General features: G+C 39.1%; 1 protein-coding gene across 3 annotated transcripts; it reads right to left on the reverse strand.

Annotated features, from left to right (window-relative positions):
* Positions 1-67: 67 nt before the first annotated feature.
* tmem266 (transmembrane protein 266) lies at positions 68-26874 on the reverse strand. 3 transcript variants are annotated; one of them, XM_014003581.1, is made up of 12 exons: positions 26640-26874; positions 25964-26229; positions 24653-24747; positions 19532-19720; positions 10737-10891; positions 8785-8858; positions 6225-6281; positions 5980-6118; positions 5309-5424; positions 4799-4985; positions 1570-1632; positions 68-1495 (listed from the first exon to the last, which is right to left on the reverse strand). In XM_014003581.1, the coding sequence occupies exons 3-12, from the start codon at positions 24664-24666 to the stop codon at positions 858-860; spliced, it is 1632 nt and encodes a 543-aa protein (XP_013859035.1). In that variant the 5' UTR covers positions 24667-24747; positions 25964-26229; positions 26640-26874; the 3' UTR covers positions 68-857. The 3 variants fall into 3 exon arrangements, with proteins under 3 accessions (XP_013859035.1, XP_013859034.1, XP_013859036.1); XM_014003580.1 differs by lacking the exon at positions 26640-26874 and having other exon boundaries at positions 25964-26298; XM_014003582.1 differs by lacking the exons at positions 24653-24747; positions 25964-26229; positions 26640-26874 and adding an exon at positions 19377-19433 and having other exon boundaries at positions 19532-19548.

Raw genomic sequence — 26874 nt, forward strand, 5'->3', positions numbered from 1 at the left:
GTTTTTACTTCTTTATTGGGTTCATTTTGCAGCGTTACTCTTCAATAAACAGTTTGTCACAAGATTCTTAAAGGTTCATGCTATCATTTTATTTTCAGCAGTAAATTAGATCTGTCAAATCTGTTTCAGGATTTAATCAGGCCTATTATTAATACAACTTCTTAACATTGAGAACATTTATCTTTTTTAACCTGAAATCGTAACAGATTTTCCAATATGTAGGGACGTTTTTAATTAATTTTGTCTACAAGGGTCGTGACTAAGCAGATTCATGTTTATTTTTTTTCAGCTTTCAGCTCATGGCACAAAGAATAATAAAAATCTTCAGCATTAAAATTTCACATTTGAGATAAAAAAAATGTTAGCAATTATGTAGAAAGTCAAAGAACACAAGATGAAATGAATTCAATGCACCCTGCAGCAGTCCATCAAAAAGGACTTGTTTTGTTGTTGTTGCTGTGATATCAGTGATAGACACCAGCTTGTTTTCTGGTGAAGTGATGATTAATTGCAGCTTCACAAATGATCTTAAGCCCTCAGCACCGTTGTCCCACCCCCCTGTATATTAAAAAATAAAAAAAGAGAAGATATGAAAAGCCAGGGTTTTCTACACAGGCCGTTAGAAAACATCAGGCTCGGCCCACTTTGCTGGTTTGTTTTAAGAAAAGTAGGAAAGTGTTTTTGTGAATGTCAATTCCTGAGAAGTGTCACCTGATGACAACTCTCATTTTTTCAGTTTGTGCCTCTTCATCAGTTTGAGCAGTAACCAAAGTCTTGACTCCCCAAAACACAAAAAGGGTTAGATTTGCAAACTGTTTGCATCTGAGCTGAACAGCAGGTCCTGTGATGGTGGAGACTTACGTCTCTGATAGGCGGTTGACTGAAGTCTCTACTGGTCCCATCATCCTGTACTTCTCTTCGAGGAGAGGCTCGTTACTCTGCAGATGGATGACAGTCTTGGTGTGAAGCCCGATCCTGCTCTCCTGGTTCCTCTTATTGTAAATGTTCAGCCTGCGCTCCAGTTCCGGACTGGTTTTTGTGGAACCCGTTGGGCTGGGAGGCTTGAGGTTGACGGGGTCCAAACCTTTCTGGGTGAGACAGGAGTCCTCCGAGAGCGAGGAGAGCAGCTCCTGCACCACCGCGCTGGGACTCCCTCGAGGCTGAGTGCCCAGAGCCAGGGGGCTGCTGTAGGGTGGGGGGTAGCAGCGCTGGTCGCTGTAGTTGGTGGACGTGGAGGCCTCGCGCACGGTGGAGCTGCAGTCCATGCTGGAGCCCAGCGTGTGGCTGCTGATGCTGTGCTGCCGGGCGCTGAAGCTGCTGCGGGATGCCGCGGTCGTGGACGCGTCGCTGACCGAGCTGCCCGTGCGCTGCAGGCGGCCGGACCCCACCGCCTCTGCGCTCACCAAGGTGGAGGGAAGCTGGCTGGGGTTGTTGGGCAGATGCACGTCTATGGCTGCTGTGGTGATGACGCGGGCCGGGTCGGGGATCCCCATGTCTACAACAACAAACATACGATGGGTTGAAGTCATCCTGCTGACTGTACATGACACTGAACCAGCTGATGCTCACCGCTGCTCGGCTCACTGTAGTACTGACTGATGTAGTTATTCATATCATCTTGGCCGTGATGGTCTGAGAAAATATGAAAAACATATAAATAATTACAAGTAGATCTCAGTTACTGTTTAAAGTGACTGTGACATTCCTTTAAATACAAAAAAAGTCAAAGAAAGCATCTTTATACATACTTAAGAAAATTGACATAGTACAGATTTTACCCATTTTACTGGCCTGTTTTCTTTTAAAGGGATCCACGATTAGTTGTAACATTAGACTTTATTTGGTAAACATATATTTTAACTGTAAAATAAAGACTAAAAACACTAGGCTGGGCTGTTTTTTTTATTTTTAAAAATATATTTTAACATGGACGGGGCCATTTTATTTCCACGCAAAGCATTCTGGGTAAATGACGTGGATAGGTCCTCGGTGCGAGGTTGCTAGCGAGCTATATCCACCCTGAAGGTTAATCTTGGACAATATCTGACGATCGACTCTTTTAAATGAAACCAGAGAGCGTTGACAGAGAGGAGAAGGTAGAAATGACTCAGCCTGTAACTGAAAATATGGATGGAGGACAACAGAGCTGCTTCATGGAAGAAGAACCTCAGCTTAGCCTGTTAGCTTTAGCGCTGGCCCCGTCTGTGTAATATATTTTTAAACTTTTAGTTTAAAAATTATAAAACCTAAACAGCCTACAGTATTTTTACAGTCTTTATTTTACAGTTAAAAGATATGTTTATCAAATACAGTCTAATGTTACATCTAATCAGGGATCCCTTTAAATTTGGCTCAGCCAGAGTGAAACAGGAAGTGACATCAAAGGGGAACTCATTAATAAAATATACTTGCTGGTCTTGGTTTATTAAAACAAAATTATTTAAACTTTAACTCTTCTTCATCTCTCTTTGATAGCGACTAAAAATAATCTAAAGAAACATCAGATTCTTCTCTGCAGTCCTTGTTGTTCGCTTTTGTAACAACGCTTTGTTTACATGCTGACATTCCCCTTTGACATCACTTCCTGTTTCTTCACRTGCCAATATCTCAACAACTGTTCATCTGAGCGACTTGAAATTTGTTTTGCAATATGTTATCAATGTTATTTTTTCCAAAAAAAAGCATTCATGTTTATTACAAAAATTTGATGTCACCAACTCTATCCATGTCTCTGTTTTTAGCAAAATATCTCGAACTACTGGTCAAATTGTAATGAAACTCTCAGAAATTCCCATTAAAAGTCAAGAAACAAGAGTTTGATATACTTCTTTTTTCAACGTTTTTTTTTTTGTTTCATTTAATAAATGAAATTGAAAAAAAAAAAACTAAATAAATAAAGAAGCCTCCACTGCAAACTAACAATAAGAAACTCAAAAGGGGCTGTAACTCAGCTACAAAAACTGAGCTGAAGGTTGGTGTGATTAAAGCTGAGTCGTCCTCAGCACTAACACATCTCGATGGATCACGCATAACGTTTTATTCAAGGTTTGACCAAAACTGCTAAACTTAATAGTTTTTATGCAGCTGGTGATATGCAGCAAGTAATGCCAGGCTTTCAATTTAAATATGACATATCTAAGATAACAAGAAGTTGTTGCATTAAAACTCATTTTCAGCTTTTCAAAACATTCCGATTGAACAGTTTACCTTATAATTATGTGGTTCTCCAGTAAGAACCCACCAAATAACAAAGAAAATAATAATCTGCAAAATGTAGTAAATGTGCCTTTAAGTTCTAAACATGAACCCTTCTTCCTTACTTCTTACAGCTTCTTACTTCAGCACAACAAAAATCAAAGCTAAATCTCTTATGACAAAAGCATTAAATGAACTAATAATTATATATTTTTCGATATGTTAATATGACAATTTATGCGACTACTTGAATCAATACTGAGTCTCGGTGTGCTTCAGAATACTAAATCAGAGGAAACCTTCGTCTCCAGGACCCTGACTGCTCGTTGATTTATGTTTGGGTTTTTCTTCTTCATCTTTACGAGCGCCTCCTCCTCGTTCCGTCTCAGCTGTGACAGGGACCATCTCCCGGCGTGATCAATGCCACGTAAGTGCACGAGATTCAGGCCTAGTTAAAAATCTGTTTACAAACAAGGAGGGCTGAGCTGTGCGGCGGGTCGAAACCTGATTTATAGCTTTGATAAAGCAAAATGCTCCTGCGTTTTGATCCCTGACATCACCTGTAAAACAACGGTGCTCTGCGGCTCCAGGTCGTCCTAAGTTATGAGCCGTCACCGTGTGAGAGCTTTATGGTCCAGGCTGTGACTCACTGTGCGAGGCAAAGTGCAGGCGTGGCGCCAGAATTTTGATGAGGAAGGTAAGAAGGATGAGCGTGAGGACACCAACGCTGTTTCACTCTTTGATAAATGCTGCTACTGTGGAACATGGAGAACCAAGAAAGTTGGGCTATATTTTCCGCAGATTTGTTATTTTTCTTTTTTGTTCTTAACTACAAGAAAAAATAAATTAAAAAAATACAAAAGCTCACTGAAAAATGAGCTGATCAGCAAATCATACATAAGTAAAATAAAGCTATAACTGGGCGTTTTCATTTGTAAAAGATTAAGTTAGGACAAAAATGAGCCTTAAACTTACTTAAAATTAGAAAGCTCTAAACCTTAATTCATAGAGTTGTTTAATTCTAGTTTATGGACACTTTTAAACTACCACATCATCATTTATATATTCAAAAGCAACACTTTTATGCAGTGAATATTTTTTAAAGTAAAATAAGAGTAAAAAGAGGCATTTATGTAAAACTTAGCCACACCTACTTAGTACACTCTTATTAGCAACTATYTTACCTTTTTTAAATATGTTTTTCTCAGTTTTGTCACTTTTTTTCCATAGTGTTTTTTTGCATTATTAAACTCAAAAGGTAGAAAGTTTCAGATTAAACAATCTGTTAAAAATTAAACATGACAAGAACAACCTTTAATTGTGTTTGTTACAAATTTTGGCAATCCTTTTAAAGGAGGAAATGTAAGTCTTTAGAAAGAGAAAAACAAAATCTGAGCAGAAAGATTAATTTTTTTAAATTACACTATTCAAATAAACCATTTACGCCCGTATTTAACTAGTTTATCACTTCCTTACACACTGTATGCTGTATTTATCTATTAGTATGTAACTTACAGTATGTGAGTGCAGGAGTTCATTTTCTCTCAGCACAGCTGTTTCTTTCATAGCCTGCAGTGAAACCCAGTTAAGTGTCGACCGTTACCTGCAGGACCTTCTCTGACTTTGGCAGCTCGGTGATGCTCGGAGGCCCCAGGAGCGAGTCCGTCCACCTCCTGAAAACTGCTGCTCTGTTTTCCCCACATGTGGTGAATCTGCAAGGCTGCCTCTCGTTCTGCTACCAGATCCAGGTCCTGCTGGGCCAGGTGGGCCCTCAGCTGTCTGATTTCAAACTAAACGAAAAATAATGAACAGGAATGAAACACTTTTCTTCAAAGCACTTTTATGATACGATTAACTCTTTACTGTAAATATAGTCTTTACAAAAAGTCATTACTCTTCACTTAGAATACATTAGTTTCAAACTTTTTTAGCTTTTTCTCCTCTTTTGGGTGAACATACAACAATAACATGATTGCACTGACATTAAAACGTTAATATGACTTAAAAATAACCTTTTTCTTTGTAAGTTTTTCTTTAATGGCACTTTGCTTCCCTCTGCTGGTTGCATGCAGCTATAACCTGACAGAGATGTAAAAAGGGTGAAAGGACATACAGCTTGTTCTTGGCAGATCTGGGTAAGACGATCGAGCTGTTCCTCCCTCATCGCCTTGGCCTTCTCGTACTGCTGGATCTCCAGCTCCATTTTCACCTTCACCTGCAGAACATAAGCTACAAAACAAGATCATGCCTGTTCAGATTTCCTCAAAAAGTAACAATTTATCTTATCAGTTCAGATTTTTGCAAAACATTTAAATGTATTAAACCAACTGTTYGGTTTGGGTTACTATTTAGCCATATTGTAGAACGTTTTTTTAATGCAAGACACAATATAATTTATGTCACAAAGGATGCTTAATTACATTTTAAAAAAATATTTGGAACAATTTTTGCGGAAAATGTTAACAGTTTTTTCACACACAATCATCTTTTTGAACACATCCTGTAATACACACAAAAGCCACACGAGGGAGCAAAATGATGGTCTCATATTGAGATCTTTCTGTTCTTATAGATTCAAATGATTTGGCTTTATCAGTTTTTGAGCACTGCAAGTTTTTTTTCTTTTTTTATGATATTACATCTTTTAAAAATGAAAAGAAAACAGCAACAATTTTAAGACTGAACGTAGCCGCTGTTGCAGAGAGCAGAGTGCAGCGTCAGTCAAAAACCTTCTTACAGCAGAAACTAGAAAACCTGGGGGACATCTTCCCCCTCCAGGCTCACCATCAATGATCCTCTTGACCCTCCATATGCGTAATGTGATGATGAGACCGATTGCATCCCAGGGGCTGCTGGGGCCGTTGGCCACGGTGGAGGCCACCATGGGGGCCAGAGAGAGTACAATGACAGCTCCATCAAAAACCTGAGAAAAGAAGTAAATTAAAGTCAAATCAAAAAGCAGCTGTTGAGTTACMACACTAAGAGAGTGACTCTACAGTTCTTATTTGGGGGGACTGACAAGAGCTTACCTCTACTTTGTTCTCAATGTAATCCCATATCCCTAACACCACGATCCTGAACACCGTCTGAAGGGACAGAGTTGCAAACAAAAAGAAAAGAAAGAAGAAAAGAAAACAAGAACAGATTAAAAGAGGTTCATTTGTTTCTGCTAACAATTCGATAATCAACCTGACTGTCCCAAGAAAATGTTCTTTGCAGTTTTTTTTTTTTCATTTTTCCAAGTAAGCTTATCAGTGACCTCATGTTCACACACAAACATTATGAAAAGTACAATAGGATTTTGGACCAAAAATGATCACAGCATTTTATTTCTGCTGACACTTAAGGAAGACAGGAACTAGAAAAACAAGTCTTCAGCTCTTGAACCTTTTCAATCATTTCAACTTGTAAGTGCCATTTTTAGTAATGGGGAAATGGTCAGTTTTATGCCAACATTTGTCAGTTTCTGCAGCTTTGACTTTATGCTTTTTTGTATAAATCTTTACAATGAAGCCATTGTTCAAAGTGTTTAAGGAGGAATGCTGCAGTGTGTAACACAATGCTGCACCAGTTTCAGTCCTACAAACCTCTGACACAGAAAACTCTTCAGCATCAAACAGCAATTATGTTTTAGGTGTGAGAAAACTACAGTATGTAGATTGTTGACATGTCACCAGCTGATACCACACACACATGGGCTAGCGCAGCTATCTTTATGGGGACCTGAAATTGACTTACATTAATTTCTACAGCCAAACCCGGACCACCAACTCTAAAGCCAACCTCACCTGACCCTAAAACTAACCTAAACTCAATTCACACCTTGGCCCTAAACTTAACCTCTGAACCACCAACGGCATTTCCCCTCATGGGGACTAGATTCAGGTCCCCATAAGTACAAGTCCGGTCCCCATTAGGTCCCCCACAAGTAGGTGTGTATGCAAAAAACAAAGAAAAAAAACTGTCCCACGACGTAGGGAATACCCCCCCCCCCCCACACACACACACAGAACTGACACGTGACTCGTAGATAAAATGCTCTTAATAGAACTGCTTCAGTGATTTTGCACATTTCTATCACTACGTTTAAACAAAAGTGTCACAATATGTGACCCAAATGCAGAAGAGTGGGAGGAAAATTCAAGATCAAGTCTTGAAGTCTCAGTAAACTCAAGAAGGTTGATTTCCAGTGACGTCCCTATGCAGTACCACAAAAGCGTATTATGCAGATAGGGGGCAGGAAGCCAAGTATCGGAGGATCTGTTACCTGAAAAAACGCCCATGTTTTGTTTCATTTATGAATTTTTTACGACTAAAAAGTGGATTTTAAACGTACGTCTGAGTGTGGAAGGAGCACAGTCTTTTAATGCTCATGTCTGCAGTGACCATTTTGTCAGAGGTATGTTAACTAGCTAACTTTTTTTGTGTGGCTGTTTAAATAGAATTACGTTGTCTGAAAATGCTCATTTTTCTTTAGAAGTGATTATTAAGTTACCGGTAGTCTAACATGGCCTTCATTTGAACTTTTTAGGCTGACCTMGCGCTACGTGTTGTTAGATGTTGCGTGTTTGTTGACGTTGTAGCTGCTAGTGCATCTTAATGTACAAAACAATGTAAGAACAAACACTCACTCCAGCGAAGACCAAACAATTATCACCATAGAGCAGTTTGGTACCAAGACTGTGGACCACTGACAAAAAAAAGGTTACATGCCTCCAGACTTTTATGGGCTTTCATCTGCTGTTTGGTGCAGTAAGACGAAGGACCGGATAGTTTGTGATATCAACAGCCTCGTTTATCTGCTAAGTTTTAGGTCCTATCAAAAAGTCGTTCATCTTCATGAGATACTGGTCACATCCTACAGTTTCTGTTAACTAATTGCTGGTATCTTTGTCTTAAAACTGGATCTAAATCCATCCTGCTCTCCATTTGAAATCACTCGTCATTMAAACCATGTGACTGAAACCCAGCTATTAAAACGGAGGGATGTGCTAAAAAGTTTAATTTCCTTCTAGGCTACTATGTTGAGCTGAATGACGCAATCTTTAAGCCTAGCTAAATTATGGTAACAAAGACCCATCAGAAACTGTAAAACRATGACAAACTATAACAGGTTTTGCCTCAGGGTGTTCAACTACAAGAAACCAAGACAAATGTCTTGTGAAGAAAGTGGAAATCTATAAAAAACAAACAAACACCTGAGGTCTTGAATTCATTTAAAAGTAGCCACAAAGAAAAGCTTCATTTGCATTTTAAAATGTTTGTGCTGTGGATCAATTGAAAGGCCTGAGCAGGATGGATCGGGCAGCTTTAACAGCATCAGTTCCACAAATATTTCTGCACAAGTTGACTCAAACCGTTGTTGCAGGCACACCATCGTATGTGCTAATCAGGATATCTGAGTTATAGTCATGTCATGCTGCGACAGAGGGCGTGAGGGCATTTCATGGCTCTGTTAGAGACGAGGTGAGAAACCTGCTGGTGCTCTTCAGTGGCCCCACATAATGCACAAGGTGGCATTAATCGTCAGGCATCAGCTGCATCAGCTGTAAGTGAGACTGTTTCAGCGTCGAGCAGAGGAACACTCACCTCGGTGAAGAACACAGAGAGGATAGCCAGGCTGATCCAGTGGATGATGCAGGCAAACTGGAGTGCATTATTAACTGAGGGAATGAAGCAGAATAAAAAATGATGTTTGTGATGGAGAGCTGAATGACAAATGCTGAATTTAACCACCTCAAAAGGCTGTCACCAGCTGTTAACCAGGGAAGAATAGATCTACTGAAGCACAAAAACACACACATTGTAGACAAGAGGAGGAAGCAACATCATAAATATTAATTCACCACATACTGTGTACGAATGTGTTTGGATGTTCGCATCTATTCATCAGGCTAATTGTGGACAGCATCAAACTGCGCCCCGGCTATCAGCTGAGGCATTTGTCTTCACGCGCCACATCTAGCCTCCATCTGTCTTTGTTTGTTGTGTTCAGTGAGTTGTCTGTCAGTCTATTTATCTTCCTCCAGTCCTCCCCTGCTATCATCCAGCAGCCAGCTCTGCGTGTTTCCTTCGCCTGCCTACTCTCTCCACACATTTGTCCTGCTCGTCCATTCAGGTGCTTAATCAGCCAGTCACTCCCAAGGGAACGGCAGAGACCTGAACGTGTTTGCAGCAAGGCTGCGTGTCATCTGTTTGACATCACTCATGACCATCATGATAGATGAGGAGTTCTCCACTGGTTTAGATCATTGGGATATGAGACAGAACTTGAAAGTTTGACTTTCTGTCCTTTTGTTAGCTGTGCAGAAAATGTGACTAGTTGATTTTTATCCAGACTACAGATTATTTGATCAGAGACTATGTTTATGTCTACAAACAGTAAACTTAATAAATCCCTGAAACATCTAAAACATTTGTGTGTTAAGAGATGAAAGAGAGGGCACAAATACAGGTTAGCAGGAGGCTAGCTCGAGATCCAAGCAAAGACTTTAAAAACTCAAACAGGAAGGGAAAAACAAAATCCTGGCAGGCAACAAGAACATAAGAGGATCTGAAGACAAATGACTGATAACTTGGACTAAATATACCACTAATTAGAACAGAAATTCAACAACTTTGCATCATAAGCACACTTTTTTATTTTACAGAAAAGAGCCATAAGAATTATCATCAGAAAACACTTCTGACACCCATCGAATATATTATTTTGTAAATTGAAGTTATTAAAATTTTATGAGTTGGTTGATTATAATATCTTGCAGATTATGTAGAAGGCTCATAATTTTTTTTACCTTTAAACATCCAGTTATATTTTGTTAAGAGAGAAAGTTTATATAATCTTAAGGGACTTGAGATGTTTCTAAAACCTAAATTCGAACAAATTTGAAGGATCGATGCACTTCAAGGAATCGAAAGTTCAAGGAATAAGATTGTGGAATAAGCTGGAAAGTGATTATAAAATGTTGGTTCAATGTGTTTAAGAGAATGATAAAAATAAGTTTGTTAAAGAAATATGAAATTGTATAATGTATATCAAAAGTTGTTGTTTGAAAAGGAATTGAAGTTTTTATTTTGTTTTGTTTCTTGATTATTATTGCTTGAAATTAATTTAGGAAAAAAGGGGCAGATATTATAAGATTTTTTTCTTCTTTCTGCCTCTTTTCATTTTAAGTGTGATTTTTTTTGCTGTGTATAAAGTTTTTTTATTTTTATTTTTAAATGAAATTTTATAAAAATGAAATGAATTATTGCTCTAATACATGTAAACTAATTATCAGCTGTTAAAAATAAAGTTTGCTAATTTTCTTCATTTCTTTTATCTGATCTTCCTACAGCTTAATGCTGATATTAATATGGAGAAATAAAGCTCTGTGTTCTGTTAGATCTATGCTTTGACCCAGTGACACTGAGCAGAACAAACCACTTTCCTTCCTTTCCAAGGACGCTAACATTTAGTCTAGACCGCTTCATCAATTTTACATTCTTAAAACCTCAAACCATACTGCCCCCCACAGTTGTTTTGTTTCCCCATCACTCACACTGCAACAGCTTGGTGTCGATGAGCAGCTCCAGGATCAGCAGCAGCACCACGAGGACGACGGAGGCCACCAGGAAACAGTTGAAGCCCGCCGACAGCAGACAGACCTGCCAGAGCGCCGCCCGTCGTCCACAGCACGGCTTCAGCCAGTTCGACCTGAGCTCAGGGGGGAGAGGTGGTTGAAGGGGTGGCCACAAAGGTAAATAACACATTCTTGCTGCAATGTAACAGAACGATTCGCCGTCTGTGAACAGAGTCTTATGAACCGCAGGGTAGATTTTAATGAAACATTCAGAAAGTAATCAACTGATTGCATTATCTTTTCTAATCAACCAATTAAAAAAAGGGGCTTTAACTCAGTCAGTTTTACAAACACGGAGCTGAATTTGTGTATGGTAGTAGATGACAGTCATCAACAGCACATATTCTGAGATTTAAAACATTAAAGATCTTTTGTTTAAAACTTTGGCACGTGGAGCGGGTCAATACGTGTTCCTTCAAGCAGTGCTAGATTTATGTGACATAAATGTAATTCTTTCACGCACCCTCACTCTTCACAAATCTGAGAGGAACCGATGCTTTCATTCAAGGAATGCTAGGCCCTTTATTCTTGCTATTATTTACTCTTTGCAKGCTTCCTCCTTGTCATTGAACACCGTCAACTTAGAGATGTGTGACACACACACACATGCACAGGACAAAAGATAAAAGCTATGTGTGTTTGTAAGAGGACAAGTAAAAACCCGGTTTATTCAGCTCAGTGGAATGAAAGAGGTAAACGCTGAGAGAGGAAGCAGCAAGTTCAAAAGGACTGAAGGAGAACCAGAGAGAAAGGAGGAGGAATCGGGGAAGGGAGAATTAGAAAACAGGAACAAGCAAACAAAGACTAAAGTGAGTTAAAAGATGATTCTGGTTCCTTTTTTTTCCTGTTTCCCTTCCTACTGATTGACATATTGTAATAGTTGTAAAATACGTTTATGTAAAGACAATGGTGAGTTGTCCGGTGCCTGACATTTTGGTTCTCAGTCAGCAGAGATGATGGAGTTTGTCAACAGCGTAAACACTTGCACCCAGTGGACTCCTGCCTACAACAATCCTCGGTGCAGYCAGCAGATGAGGAGCCAGGGGTGACAACAATGAGGTGAAGGGTAATAATTTCATTAGCAAATACTACAGAGGCCTTTTCCCGCTTTAATCTGCTTCAGGGAAACGATGTCAAACTCCCCTATCTGCCAGGAGAAAAACCCAAGGAAGGGAAAAAAGAAACACACAGTCACAGGGTATTTGTGGACCACCAGTTACAAGATGAAGAGCACAGCACAGCCCCCCACACACAGCTTAGCTTCAGGGTTGAGAAGCATGATTTAACTCATGCTGTGTGAAATCATAATTCATTCAGACCTTTCTCCACGAGCCTGGCAGAAAATGTATTAATTTAATAAACCTGTAAGGAAACTCTTGGCTGGAGGCAGAGTAAATGGCAGTGATGGATTACTCCATGCTCAGAAACTTAATTTTAGGCAAATCTCTTTAAACCTCGAACACTAAAGACCCAAAGCATTTATGAAGAAGTGAGGTTTCGTGTGTGTGGTTGGAGCAAGCTAAAGAAAGAACAGGGAAATTAAAAAAAAAAATCTCCAGTTCAGGGTGAAAACGGGGTCACGTCAAATAGGCGATACCTCAAAGGCTGCTCATGTGCACAGAGGTTTAAAGGACACCGCGAGTGAAGAAAATGAAATATGCGGCTTGGCGTGTGGTGTGCACGAGGTCACAAAAACACCAGCCGGTCAGAGCAATGCAGCGGTAACACACTGAGGGAAAATCGAAACGCGTCTGGCAGCGAAGCAGAGCGAGGTGATTAGATCATGAGACTGATCAATAGTGACCTGTGATGGCAGAGATGGTTTGCTGTAAATGATGCTGGATGCAGGATGGTCAGAAAATGGACAAAGACATCGTGCAGGATGACTGGTTCTAGATGACTGTTTTTTTGTTTTTTGTTTTCCCTATAATGAGGCCACATTTATAGAGACAAGACAAAGTTTTGGCTCTATCCCTAGAGCGCAATCGGCACCCTATCACCATCTCTTTCATTATACTGTCTCCCGTGATTAAGTCAGGACAAAATCCAAGATACACTCATTAGGTAGATACGAGTTCGAGGGAAAGTGAAGCAGAGAGGTGATGATCTGTTTCTGTGTGTTTTTATCAAAGCAAAAACTTGTTCGAACTAAAAGACTATAGACTTATCTGATGCAACGATCATAACAATCCCACAACAAAGACAATTTTAAACAAGTGATAAGAAACCGAACACTAACTTCAGCGCTTCCAATAGTTGAAATATGTGTCAATTTTACTTTCATAACTAAAAATCCAAACAACTAGAGAATCAGCATCTCCTGCGTAAATACAGTGTGAATGCTTAATGCTGAAAGATTTTTGCTGAAAGCTGCTGAAGATGTTTTAGCTAAATTTGAACAGCTGACCTTTGCCCAATGTAGGAAAACGAGAAAAATCATCATAAAAAATGTGTAAAAAAAACTGAACAGAGCAAATAAGTAGCTAAAATTAGTAAATATCAAAAAGTAGTTTAAAAAGCAAAACAGTTAAAACCACCAGAAAGTTGAAAATTGTTATAAAATAGCTAAAACAGCTGAAATGAGCAGAAAAATAGCTAAAAATTAGGAGAAAGRGCACAAAGAAACAGAAAGAACACGTGCTGAATTAAGCAGTAAAAAGCTGATATGATCACAAAAGGTGAATTTARCTGAACAAAGGTCAAATTAGCTAAAAACACAAAACAGCTGAAACTAGACATGGGTTTTTACGATGTAAAAACAAGTGTACATTGCCATGTAGCATGTCATTGCAGCATGGCTTTGCCTGCCGCATTGGACTTGCAGAATGAACTTTGACCAAGTTCAAATGTGTTTTCTTTACCAGCTTGTGCCTGTCATGTCAGCAGGTGTTTGTAATTAAGGTAATTGAATGACAATATGAAGTTTGAAGAGTTTTTTTTGTTAAAGTTGCGTTAGCTGGGTTTTGAAACCTGATCTCCCACATGAAAGCCCGTGACATAGACCATTAGACCAATAGAGCTGTGGCAGAGTATGGTGCCAGGGGTTGGTTTGTATGTGTGCAGAAAGAGGCCACATTGCCAATACAATTATTGACACTAAACTGCATAATATTACAACAATAGAGTAATATTAAGATAATGATATAGTAAAACATCAAAATACAATCATATTAGTATTGTAAACACTGAACTATTGAGATTAAATATTAGAAAACTATGGTGCAGTACCAAGTTGAGTACAGCTGGGGGCAGTATTGGACCATTACAAGGCCCCATTGACTCCCATTTTATGAATTTGGAATAAAGTTTCAACATTAATATTTCAAAAACTACAAGTTGTACAGGTACCAAAAGGCATAGCAATCATTTGGCACAGGACCTTTACAGATAGTAATTACAATGACAGCTGTAGGACAATGTAGGCAGGAGCATTGGACTTTCAGAATCAACTTTGACCAAGTTCAAATGTGTTTTCTATACCAGCTTGTGCCTGTCACGTCAGCAGGTGTTTTTAATTAAGGTAATTGTGTGACAATAAGAAGTTTGAAGAGATTTTTGTTAAAGTTGCATTAGCTGGATTTGAACCCTGATCTCCCACATGAAAGGCCACAGTGCTCATCATGAGACTATAGGAGCTGTTGCACTGGACACTCCCAGGGAATGGATTGTATGTATACAGAATAAGTTTACCTTGCCAATGCAATTATTGACACTTAAGTGCAATATGTTACAGCAATAGGACAACATAAAGACAGTGTTACAGTAAAACATCAAAATACAATCATATTAATATTGTAATCACTGAACTACTGAGTTTAAATATGAAACTATGGTGCAGTACCATATTGTGTAGATGCAGCAGGGGACAGTATTGGACCAATACAAGGCTCCATTGACTGTCATTATAATTTATGAAACATTAATATTTCAAAAACTATAAGTTTTACAGGCACCAAAAGGCATAGCCATCATTTGGCACAGGGGCTTTACGGATATAAATTACAATGGCAGCTCTAGGACAAAGTATGCAGGAGGAGAAGCATGGCAAAGTTGAGATGACTTGTATGGGAAACGAATCACAATAGTGTGCGTTGCATTGGCAATGCACACTGATTAGTAGAAAGAGACTGAAAGAAGCATTAAAAGAGAAAATTAGTAGAAAGGTTAGAATTACATTAAATACACACAAAAAAAGCTAAAATCAGCAAAACAGAAGCCAAAGGAAGATGAAATTAACTCAGAGAAGTTAAACAAGCAGAAGCAGAACAAACAGTAAAAGTTTTATGAACATTATGAAGAATTGTTAGGATCAGACAGTTTCATTCATTTTCAWTGTGAAAAARGTTGCAGAAAATGCTAAATATCTCAAAAAGTACAAATTGCTAAAAACCAAAAGTCATTACAGGAATGTCCTGAAGGAGCGGAACATTTTGACATATAAATTGATGAAATAGCACAAAAACTAAGGAACGAGATACGTTCTGGAAAAATGATCTGAGGAAGATGTTTTAATTGAACAGGAGCCAATATCAGCTTCCAAGTCTGCAACATTTTCCCATGCTACTTCTTGACAGATTTTCTGTCTCCTCTCAGTTTCTCCCTTTCTGTTCTGATAACTATAAAGCCCCACGGTCCCCTGAGTATGAACTTTAACCAATTCACACCAATCTGCTGAAGTCAGCAGGCTCGGGCAGAGGAAAATGGACCACAGCTGTGCCTCTGCAGGCTTYTCAACAGCAGAGGCTGGAACGTTTCATCTCACTCAGGCTGTCCAATCACTGTCTCACTTAGGAGACATTTCTTCTCCTATTCATTCATGCATTCAGTCATTCATATTTTTTTACTCAAGACGATGTATATGTTGAGTGCAATCACATAGAAAGTATGAAAATCAAGACATTTGCCAAATTAAATGAATTTCCTGTGCAATATTTGAGGTATTTGCGTTGGAGGCATACAAACAGTTAAGACAGAAGTAAAGCCAAGCAGTAGTGATAATGAGTTAAAGATTTTGGAGGTTTTCTTCCTCAGTGCCATAAATCATGTGTTGCTTCATGCCTGAAAAACGACCGAACCTTTGCACTAAATTAGGAAAAGAGAGATAAAAGAGGGTGATGAATTGCACATGTAACTAACAGCCTGTGTGGCATCTGGTCCTTCTCGTCTTATTTAAGAAAATCACTGCTAATTAACCAAACCCCTGGACTGGTTTCTAAACACAGTAAAGCATTATAGCCTAAACCCTTGCATCTTACAACAGGACTCAGCCTGTCACAGGGAAAAATGGGTTACAGATACTGAACAAATGGAGATGGATTGTGGCTCCACATCCAGAGCAGAAAGCAGAAAAGCTGTTTCTGATAAAATTTGTTTTTTTCCCCCAACAGGACACTTGATTTTCCTCGTCGGCCTAAAAAATGGACAATTTGACACTTTGCATGTCTGTGAATACAAACAAACATCGGTTTCAAGTGTTTATTTATTGTGTTGCAAACAGTGCTGAGCAGGTGAGCTAATACGACGGAGAAGGCTGCTTCTTGGTGTGTACGAAAACAACAAAAGAAATACTAACACAAAAACTAAACACTAACAAAAAGGCCACCCATCAACTCACTCTGCTTCCAAACATCTGTGAAACACTGCTCCTGCCAAGATTCATTTTAGATTTTGGCAGCCTCCATTTCTCTGTTGAAAAATTGCTACATCTTATTTTAACCTCGGACATTCTCAGCTTTGATCTGATGTAATTGCTGGGATGTAGTGGGTGACTTTAAAGCTTTTATTTTTATTTGCCCAAACATGCAAAACAGTAGACAAGTTTGGTTTACTTTGTTTTTTTGAATGAAACTGTTGATGAAGGTCATCTGCTCCATTCCTCCCTTTCTTTTGGGGCCCTCCTCTCTCTCTGTCCTCTGTCCTCTCCAGTCAAAGAGGCAAGTTGACCCATGTGAACCATCTGTCCTCTCACACCTCTCAGGCTGGCCCCTGGAGATCAGTGGCATATGTGGCTGATGCTCAGGACAGCAGGCTGATCTGAAGGGAACTGGAGCCAAAAATAAGCCTGAGATCTGCTTTTACTTATCTTTCTACTTATTTTAGCATGATATGTGGGATATGGACACATTTAAAACTAATCTTTTTGTTGACAATTTCAAGTCATTTGTGATTGTACAGATGCACGYTCCACAATGTTATAAAGTACAAGTATTTGGATATTCATTGGAAAAAAGGCAAAAAATCCATTTTTTCTTCTTTCTTTTCTCAAAACTTTGTCTTAGTGTTGTAATCAAGACTACYTAACCTGAGAGCAWGTCAAGACCAAAACTTTTAGAGGCTGGATTAAGTTGAGACCAAGACTGAAGGAGGACAAGACCAGAAAAAAAAGAACAGAAACTGTAGTGCTCTAAAACGTACAGTAGCTAACTTAATATATATAGCTAATATTGACTAAATCTGTTTGTGTGAGGGTCAGGGTAAAGAATTTTGGTACAGAGGCAGTATGCTAATTTTAGCCAGTTAGCTTTGCTAACATCACTTATTTATAGCTCACCTTTCTTTGTGCTTCCTTAGTAATGATAAACGTTTGACATAGTCCCTACTGTTAAATAAATTTCACAATTTTATGGCAATTTACTRATATTACTGTTGTAGTTTTGACTRTTCTTGAAATAAAATTCTGAGTTCTCAATGTCCGAGACCAAGACAAGGTCAGACGAGACCATCAAAATGTGGTCTTGAGACCGGTTTTAAGACCAAGACTGGTCTTGAGTAAAACAACAATGCTTCCTCTCACAGGCAAGTGGAACAAATCCAAAACTTTCTGGATTTTTTTCCTATAAACCAAAGGCAAAGAGAGAAAATAAAAACAGATTCACCAGAAGAGAAAACAATAGACAGACTTGTTTATGTTTCTGCTCCAGTACTCATATCTAAAAAAAAAAAAAAAAAACAGCATAACTAGAAAGTAAACTGCAAGTACAGAAAGTTTAAGGCAGGATAAACAAATTGGTTTTATTTTTCATTTCCAAAATGGAAGCCTATAGCTATCGTAGTGAGGCAACAAGTGTACACAATCACATCCGGAGTGCAAAACCTAAATCTACATTCTGCAACAAAAACAAAACAAAAAATCCTCTATGATGCAAGGCTGGTAGTTTTGACAAATACAAATCATGCGGCACACAACACATCCCATCATTGTTTCATTCCACAGATGTCACACAGCTGAGTCACAGAGGGAGCAGTATCAGTTCGGCTAAATGATAAACAAGTGCATGAAACTGTAATGACGAGCGCATCTTGAAATGCCTGTGACCTGAAAATCAGGAATTCCAAACATACTACGACACTTACCTAGTTTAGAAACTGAACATATTTTCACCACTTTACCAAATCCTTCCACTTAGTTGTTAAGGATGGACATTAACTTGAATAAATCAGATAGATCCCTTTTTATTATAGTTAATATTTAATTTATTTATTGCGTTTTCCCTGGAGATGTCATGATTTTTCCACTGCACATCACCAAGTCTCAGGAGACATATGGTGTTAATTTCAAAGCACTCTGGGAGGAGTTAATTTTGGGAAGTTGTCAGATATTTCCCTTTGCTCTGGCATTGCTAATAATGCATGTTTTCTATTCATTACATGAGCCTGAGAGTGAGGTGAATATAATGGAGCCTGACAGGGTGGGTGTTTGAGACAGGACCCATCTGTCCCTGCCCTCCATCCCACAGAGCCATCAGCCTGATCCAGGCCAAGCGGGCGGGCGCGGTTAGCTGATGCACCAGGGGCTTCGATGGCGAGATGCCGGCTGCTCTGATTAAGCTTATACTGTTTGTCTACTTTTTCTGCATGGACGCCAACTTCACAGCGTGCCAGGAGTATTGTGAGTCACGCTTCCTGAGTGGAGGGAGCCATGAACACTTGCTTGAGGAGTGCTCTGTGAGGGGTGTATCCTGTCCTGAGAACACTAGGACTGCAACATGGGAATGTGGTGATAACAGAACAACAAGCAGGCTGAGAAAGTACCACGACAAGGCTCTATTATTTCAGAAAAGCCACGGCACTAACGCTCTTTTGTTTTCTGCCAGTTATCAACGGTGTGAACACAAGGTCTGCGTGGAGGAGAGAAATTGCTGTGTCATTAAGCAACAAAGTGCACACGAGTGGAGACAATGCCCATTTAACACGGCGACACTAATTCATCTACTGCCAAAAAGCCACATCTTACAGACCCCAGTATGAAATGAGGCCTGATTCAACACACCAGGTGTAATTACAAGGTGTAAATACAAGCAATGGAGAGACTGACAGCACAACTTCCCACTGGTTGGGTAGAATATAGATGGTATAATATAATATCTCAAATACAATATCTTCAGCAACTTCTTAGCGGAGGAGGCACATATCCAGAACATCAATCAATATGTAATTAGATTTCAGGCCTTTTTGTGTACAAATGAATTATAGAAAAATTTCATTGATGACGATAATCATGTTTCTAGTTTGTTTCACGTGACAAGAGAAAATTATGACAGTGTTGTTTACATAACTTACATTTATTGAATGCTGAGCCTCCTTTTCATGATGAAGATGCCAAAGTTGATGTTAAAGCTTTAATTGTTCCAAATGAAACAAAACTAAACAAAACAAAAACAAAAACAACAACAACAAYAAATGCACAGTGATCTGTAAAATTTACTAAGGCTTACCCATCTCTGTTGTCCTCCTCATCGGGGTTAGAGATGAGCTGGGATCCAGCGAGGGATATGTCCAGAGCTGCCAAAGGCAGGTCTCTGTAGGYTAAGCCGACAAGTTGGACTGGAGCCACACACTGGTTGTCCTCCTCCACCTGCTGGGAGATGACCTCCAGCTCTGAAGCTCCAGCCTTGGGAGGAACCCTAGGACATAGAACACATGCCACAATCAAAGTGACAACTAGGTAAGAATATTCAGGTGTTGAATGGGTACTTTTGATTGCTTTAGGTTTACCAGAGATGCTATCTGTCTGTATATTACGAGGTACACATAAGGCAGAGCTGTAGTCCAGGGTTGTATTTGTGTTGTTTATTAAAATTAGCTAATGGAACTAGTTAGGGAAAGGTGTGGTAACTAATTTGGTGTGATAACTTAATTTGGATGGATGAAAAGTCAAAAGTAGTGTCAGATTTCTTATTTCATGTGTTTTGTTGGCATTCAGACAACATACGAGGTGTTTTCTTTGTTCAGTAGCAATACATGATACATCCTGGTATGTAATAATAACCTATAAGGTAAGTCTGCAGTACTCACCAGGTACCAGGAATTTTCTTTACATGGCAAGTACTAAGGTAAGTAGCAGATTCATACCCTGTACTTACTAGGGGTGCAACAATACATGTACCCGTATCGAACCGTATCGAACAGTGCTGTATCGAACAATACAGATTTAAAAAATTTACTTTATCAACATGTCTTCTGAAGATGCTCTGTGTTAAAGGATCAGTGGATCTGTGTTCGACTACTCCACCTAGGCTGCATTTTTGAGCGCAGATCCACTGAGAAACTTGCTGTTTCAGCAACATTTAATTTAAAAACTGTACTTTTGAGGTTAAACAAACGTTCATAATTAATATAAATAAATTACTAGTTAAAAGGGGCATGGAAATTTCTCTTTTTCGTATCGAAAAAATATCGAACCGTGAGACTAAAGTGTCGAACCGAACCGAACCGTGAATTTCCTGTGTCGTTGCACCCCTAGTACTTATGTATGTATCAGGTAAGTTCTGGGCTGTTTTATGTATTGCAATGCTTTGTTCCTTTTTCCATTACATTTTCAAAGAAGAACTTTTAAATGTTTGTAAATTTCTGCACTCAACTTTTCCTTAYGTGCAACTTTTCTTGAAATTATACAGTAGGCTAAATCCAGCCAACCATTGGTTTATAATATTAATAACATTTAAACTAAATATCTAAATGTAGACTTTAGTAAGACTTAGAGCTATACTGACATGATATTTTGTAACCTAAGACTAATAATAATAATCATAATAATGGAAAACCTGGATAATAATTTAGTGTTTGCATGTAGACAGCAAAAAAGAACGAAAAAAAGATGTCTATTATAGTTTTTTTTTCTTTCGGTTTATTGCCATCATTGCAAAGCCAGACCAGGTATCATTTTATCTGAACTTGAATATGTAGGGAGAGCTGCAATCCTGCAAGCTCAGCCAATAGCGGACAAGGATAAGTCACCCTGGAACAGGAGGAGCACATTACTTGGATGCAGTCCCAGTGCAGTGAGCATGGAGGCATCAATAACTGGAGTACTTATCAGTGGAGGAAGGCATTGATTACGAGACAAGTTATGAGAAAGGACAGAGAGCTGGTGAAATCTATGACCTCTGAGGTGGAGGAGAAACAACATAGAAAAAAGGTTTAGAAAAAGAACACACCCATTTTAACTCAATGCATGTAGATTTGGTTGTCTTCTTGTTTACTTTTTAGATAGCAACTCTAAAACGTTGCCTATTCTATTTTTGCCTCAACATAAAACTCCTTCTTTTCTTGTGTTCTTGATGACTGTAGTTGTTACGCCACTCGAGCTATAAATGTATTTTCAGCTTAAGGGTCAAACACGTCCGTCACAAAAACACAAGCCTTTTGCATCCCGGTGTTATCTGTGGAGTCAGCCCGAGTGACCAAATGCAACAAGGACACTAATCACTCATGACAGACACAAATTGTTTAGTGCATCAACATCACGTTTTCCGACAATTGCAAAGCCGGCCAGGAGCCTTTTTATTTAGAGCACAGTTTCGAATGACTGATCCTGGAGAGGAAGAGAGGAGCCAAACACTGTGGCGAAACCAGCTAAAGGCTAGGCTGTTTCAGAGAAATGCAGTAATAGCAAATGCCACAAGGAAGCCCAAAAAAAGAGAATACCATAGCGCATGCATGGCTTCGGAGACCGGGTGTGAAAAGAATGCATCCAAACTAGCACACGTTTCTAAATGTAACCCTGACAGATATTATTACATCACCATGTTTTGACAGCCTTGATTGTTTCAGTATTTTATGTATTTAGAAACATTTTCTTCCATCACTGTGTGCAAGTAGTGCCAGGAATCGTCACCCCCATATTTATTGCTACATATTTATTTAACAAGTGTTTTCCATGACTGTTACTACAAACGTCTATTTGTGGTGACCAACACTTAAAATTTTCATCTCAGTGTTGACTCATTTTTTGTCATTTTAACCTTGAGTTACTGGAAAGAGGGTAACTTTGATTAAAAATAAATAAATAATAATAAAAAAAACTAAAACATTTTATCCCAAAATCTCAAATCTTCAAGTCATTTTGACATGTTTATACAGCACAACTAAAAATGCTCTTTTTCTGCATGTGAGAAGATTTTGGGAGTCATTACCAAATCAGCTGACTCTAAGGGTCTCTTGGGTCTAAAAAATACCTCATTTGGTTGAGATTAGCAGAGGAATGTCAGATAAAGTCTCCGATTAAAATTCCTCAAATTCATCTCGTCACAACTTTAAACCCTGCCCTACCTGGAGTGAAAAGTCAAAAGTTGAAAAACGGAGTTTTGAGTTATGAAACTGTGCTAGTCTCAGCTCTGTTTTCTGTGCTATTATTAACCATCAGGTTGGGTACTGTGTGTTCTTTTCAAAAAGCTGTTGTGTAATTCAGATCTGTACAACAATCTCCAAAAACACAYACCCTGCAGTAAAGAAGAGAGGAGTGGAGTCGAGTGTTTCAGCTGTGACAAAAACAACCCTGAAGACAGGTTGCATATGGAAAACTTTGCTTAAGTAATCCTGTTGTGTTCTGACTAAACTGTGCCCCGACATTTCATTCATTCCATTTAGAAAATTAAGAAGAAGAATTCTTCAAAGAAACACATGTTCCCACCACCTTTCATGGCAGAGGTTTAAATAAAGATCATCTCGTTTACAGGTGTTGGACACTTTGCCCAGTCTCATGTGATGTCACAAGATCTCACATGACCTGGCAATAGTTAGAGTATGTGCTGTGAAGGACTACAAGCAACTACACACCAAATCATTAAATATATCTCTGTAAAAATCACTGAGCTTTTGCCATTTTGAAGTTAGGATTGATTAGCAGATTGTCCATTGTTAAATGGGTTATATGTGACCCATCATTTCGAATTAAAGATTAAGTCAAATTTGGTCGAAATGACCTAATCATATTTTCAGATTCCTAGCTTTAAAAGCTACATTTTGATACCTGGATCATTCTGATATTACAAGCTTATCCAGAGATATGACTTAATTTGTCTTGTTGGTTATGATAATACATTACTGTTTGGTCTGAATCCTAATTTTATGTAAATTTATTGAGTAATTTTGATGTTAATATAAAGAGGAAACCTCGAATAGTATTTGTATATTAAGATTTCCCAGCTGGAAAGAAACAAAAACTTTGCTAGCTCACAGTGAAAATTTCTAAATTTTAAGGCAATTTTCCTCAAAATCAGTTTTTTTTGTTGCTGCTGCTCAGAAAATAATTCAAAATTTTATTTCAGGATAATATTTCAGACAGTTCATTCAAATGATTCATTGAAAAAGCGTTAATTCATTATATTTTGACAAAATACAATTTTTGAAGACGTTTAAATCTGCCTATCTGTCCACATTCCACTTTTGGACTTAATCCTCGTTTCGATGTGATGGGTCACATATATGCAACTCAAAATTACCTCCTGAGAGTTTATGGTGGACTTGACCTGGAAGGCGATGGGCGGCTTCATGCACTCTTTCAATAAAAGCCAGACTTTTACTGTTATTTTTTATAGGCGTTGTTTACAATAACAAAAAGTAACTGATATATGAAGCCATATGCACATAACAGACACATGTATCCTAAAATATTTTTCCAATTATACACTGAAATAAATGGAGAGTTGTACAATGCTTCTCTCATCGTTTGTTGTGGAAACTTTTCAAGCTGCAGACACCAAACTTGCAAAATACCCTAAATGTACAACTGCATATTTTAGTCAGAAAAACTGTGCAGAACTTTGTTTTGGTAAATTAAATCCATGCAGTATTGAAGTGTTTTAGCAGCAAAGAAACACATTAAAGAACATTAACTTTTTAAACAAACTACAGTATATAAACAAATATATTTGAGCTTATTGTTTCAGAACTTGTAATATTTTTCTTCCCACGTCCCAAAGCTCTCAGAGCAGGGGTCAGCAGAGGGCAGCATCAATGAAAAATAACTGTGAAGACTTACTCTGCACGATGGTTTCCTATTCGTCACTACATCAAAAGTCATTGGTACCTAATTGGAACATTCTATTATTTGGGTGCAGATGYTTTGCAATTAATTTTATCCAWAAAAAATGATGTGTAATTAACCATAAACAATGGTTTGAACTCGGATGAAGGTCTCTATTGTCTGCAAGCAGCATCCTGAGCTTTGCAGTAGATGCAGCTGACTGAACACACTTTGCATTCACCTCTCACTCTGCTCCACACTACTCCACTCCGTTTCCTCCCACTCAGCTCCCCTCCCTGTCCCTCTTTCTTAGCCCCCTCCCCTACAGTAATCAGAATGCAGGTGGGGATGTCTGGAGGACCACACACACATGGAGAGAGAGTAATTAAAATAAGAGAAGATGACATGTGAACACCACTCCTGAACGCTACGAGGACCCAGCAGGGGTTTGCTCTCTCACATCTTCAGCATCACACTCACAAGGTTAGGAGAAAATCCAGCTTCCACTCTGCCAATCAAACTCTAAAATCTGAAAATTTTAATGCGTTTCGTGCTTTGACACATCACACACGCAAGACGTTGTACTCACTGGGTGTTGCTCATGTCAGGGACTTGCTGCTGCTAACAGTCCACACTAAATGAGATCAAGCGTGAAGGATGATGTCACCAATGCAGAAACCTGACCTATAAACACAGAAAAAGCCAAATTAAAACAATGAAAAAAATGATGTGCATTGTGAATGTCGTGTCGTTTTAAGAAGTTTCGGTATAGCAGTTAATATAGTGAAAGTTAAGCATTTATTCTAGAAGTGCATGAAACATAATGAAGTTAAGGAACACAAAGTTTCCATTAAAAAGAACTATTTTAAGCTTTTTCTTGACCCTGGGTTTAGGTGTGCCCTGCCCAAAAACTTTGGCCATAACGGATTTGAAATCTGCTCCAAAATAGTGTCCGTTTGGTGAACCAGGATCTCAGGAAGATCACACCTCTTGCATATCAAGTACAGCAGGATGCCGGATCTTTGTGCCACAGCATAGAGAACCATTTATATCTGAGTCAGCTGAGTGAGACTCCAATCCAGCTGTTAAACAGACAGGAGAAGTCACACACACACACACACGCGCATGTTCATTTGCCACTGTTAGGAACATATCTCATGAACCACTGTGTGTTTTCAGAAAACTTTCAGAAAACAACCTTTGGATATACATCTACAACTGATTAACATCTGGAGCTGATTGAGCTAAATTTTGATATGGTAGCAGTGTGATGCACAACACATACTCTGTGATATCTGGTCAACATTGCATGAGATTGCTCATAAAGTTATATTCAAGGTTCACCACAATGAGCTCCATCATTTCTCAATATGATCTCAGTTTAAAACTCTGTCACGAAGAGGACAAGTGATGTGCCTTCATTCAGGGAATATTAGAGCTGCAATTTAACATGAAATGCTGTCTAAAATGATCAGCATAAAACAGAAAACCGAGGAAAGAACACAAGTGCAGCTACTAATCTCATTGTGCGTTTGGGATTTATAGCCTAAATCTGTAGGGGACACCGAGACTCTGGAAAGGTCACAGAGGAGCAAATGATCTGTCAAAAAAAATAAAAATAAAAGATTTTAACATCATATCTTGAGTTGCCCTTGTAACAGCCTACAAAAAGCACATTTCCACAAGCTTGTTTCATTTCACACAACAAATCCTGTGGGCTGTTTCTGCACAATCTGTCAGCATTTAACGCAACAAGGTAGCAACTGCAATCATTTCCCAGCATATGTGTATAAACAGTTATGAGGCTGTTAACATGTTGTGCTCAKAGGCCGTTCAACCTCATTCTTCTGGCTGATTACAGCAACACAAACACACGAAGGCTCGAAACAGACACACTAACCTCTTGTCTTGTGTGTGGTCTACATTGTGACCAGAGCGGTCYTGACTTCTCTGCCCTCGCAGGGGGSACGGTGGGGATGAAGATGAGAGCGAGTGAAGCTCGGGTAGTGTCGGGGGGTGGGTCGCAAACAGCCCGAAATTCGCCACGCAGCCGTGTCGCCTCGCGGAGGACAGCTCCCGATGAAAACACCTCCTCCTCCTCCGGGCTGGAAGCACCATCCTTCACGGCGGAGAGGCTGTGCGACCAAATCAGCGGGATAACGGCATCTTCGAGAGGGGGATGGGGAAGGGCCACGTTTACTACTGTGATCGCAGGGCTTCCCCTACAATCACACCAGGGACTCCGANGGATCTGCTTTACTCTGAGAAACCCAGATGATCAAATCATCACTGGAGCTGCTTTCATATTCGCTTTCACTCACCACAACACAATTTATTACACAGAGAGAGAGAGAGAGAGAGAGAGAGAGAGAGAGAGAGAGAGAGAGAGAGAGAGAGAGAGAGAGAGAAGCGGACGAGACGGGGAGCTGTCCAGGTGCTGAAAACAGGGATTCCAATGGTTAAAGATGCACGTCGCGCGCCGTATATACACGACGTCGAAATGTGAGATTTTAAGAAAGAAAGAAATGTAGCCTACGCAGTTGTGTCAGTTAAATAAATGTATAAATAAAACGTACTCTGTAATAACGAGTTCGAAGTACGTCCCTGTTTCTGAGCCACCCTAGAAGCGTCGATGTAAAAAATAAAAATAATAAAAAAAACCTGCTCTCGCTGAGCTCATCGCGCGATAACAACCCGCCAGCACGAGGGAAGAATGGGGGTGAGGTGGGGGTGTAAATAAATAAAAAGGAAAATAAAATACCACAGATAGTCAAGTACCCCCGGCTGCAGACTGCGGATTGGGATACTAGA

The sequence above is a fragment of the Austrofundulus limnaeus genome, unplaced genomic scaffold (genome assembly GCF_001266775.1).
Source record: "Austrofundulus limnaeus strain Quisiro unplaced genomic scaffold, Austrofundulus_limnaeus-1.0 Scaffold19, whole genome shotgun sequence".
NCBI lineage: Eukaryota > Metazoa > Chordata > Actinopteri > Cyprinodontiformes > Rivulidae > Austrofundulus > Austrofundulus limnaeus.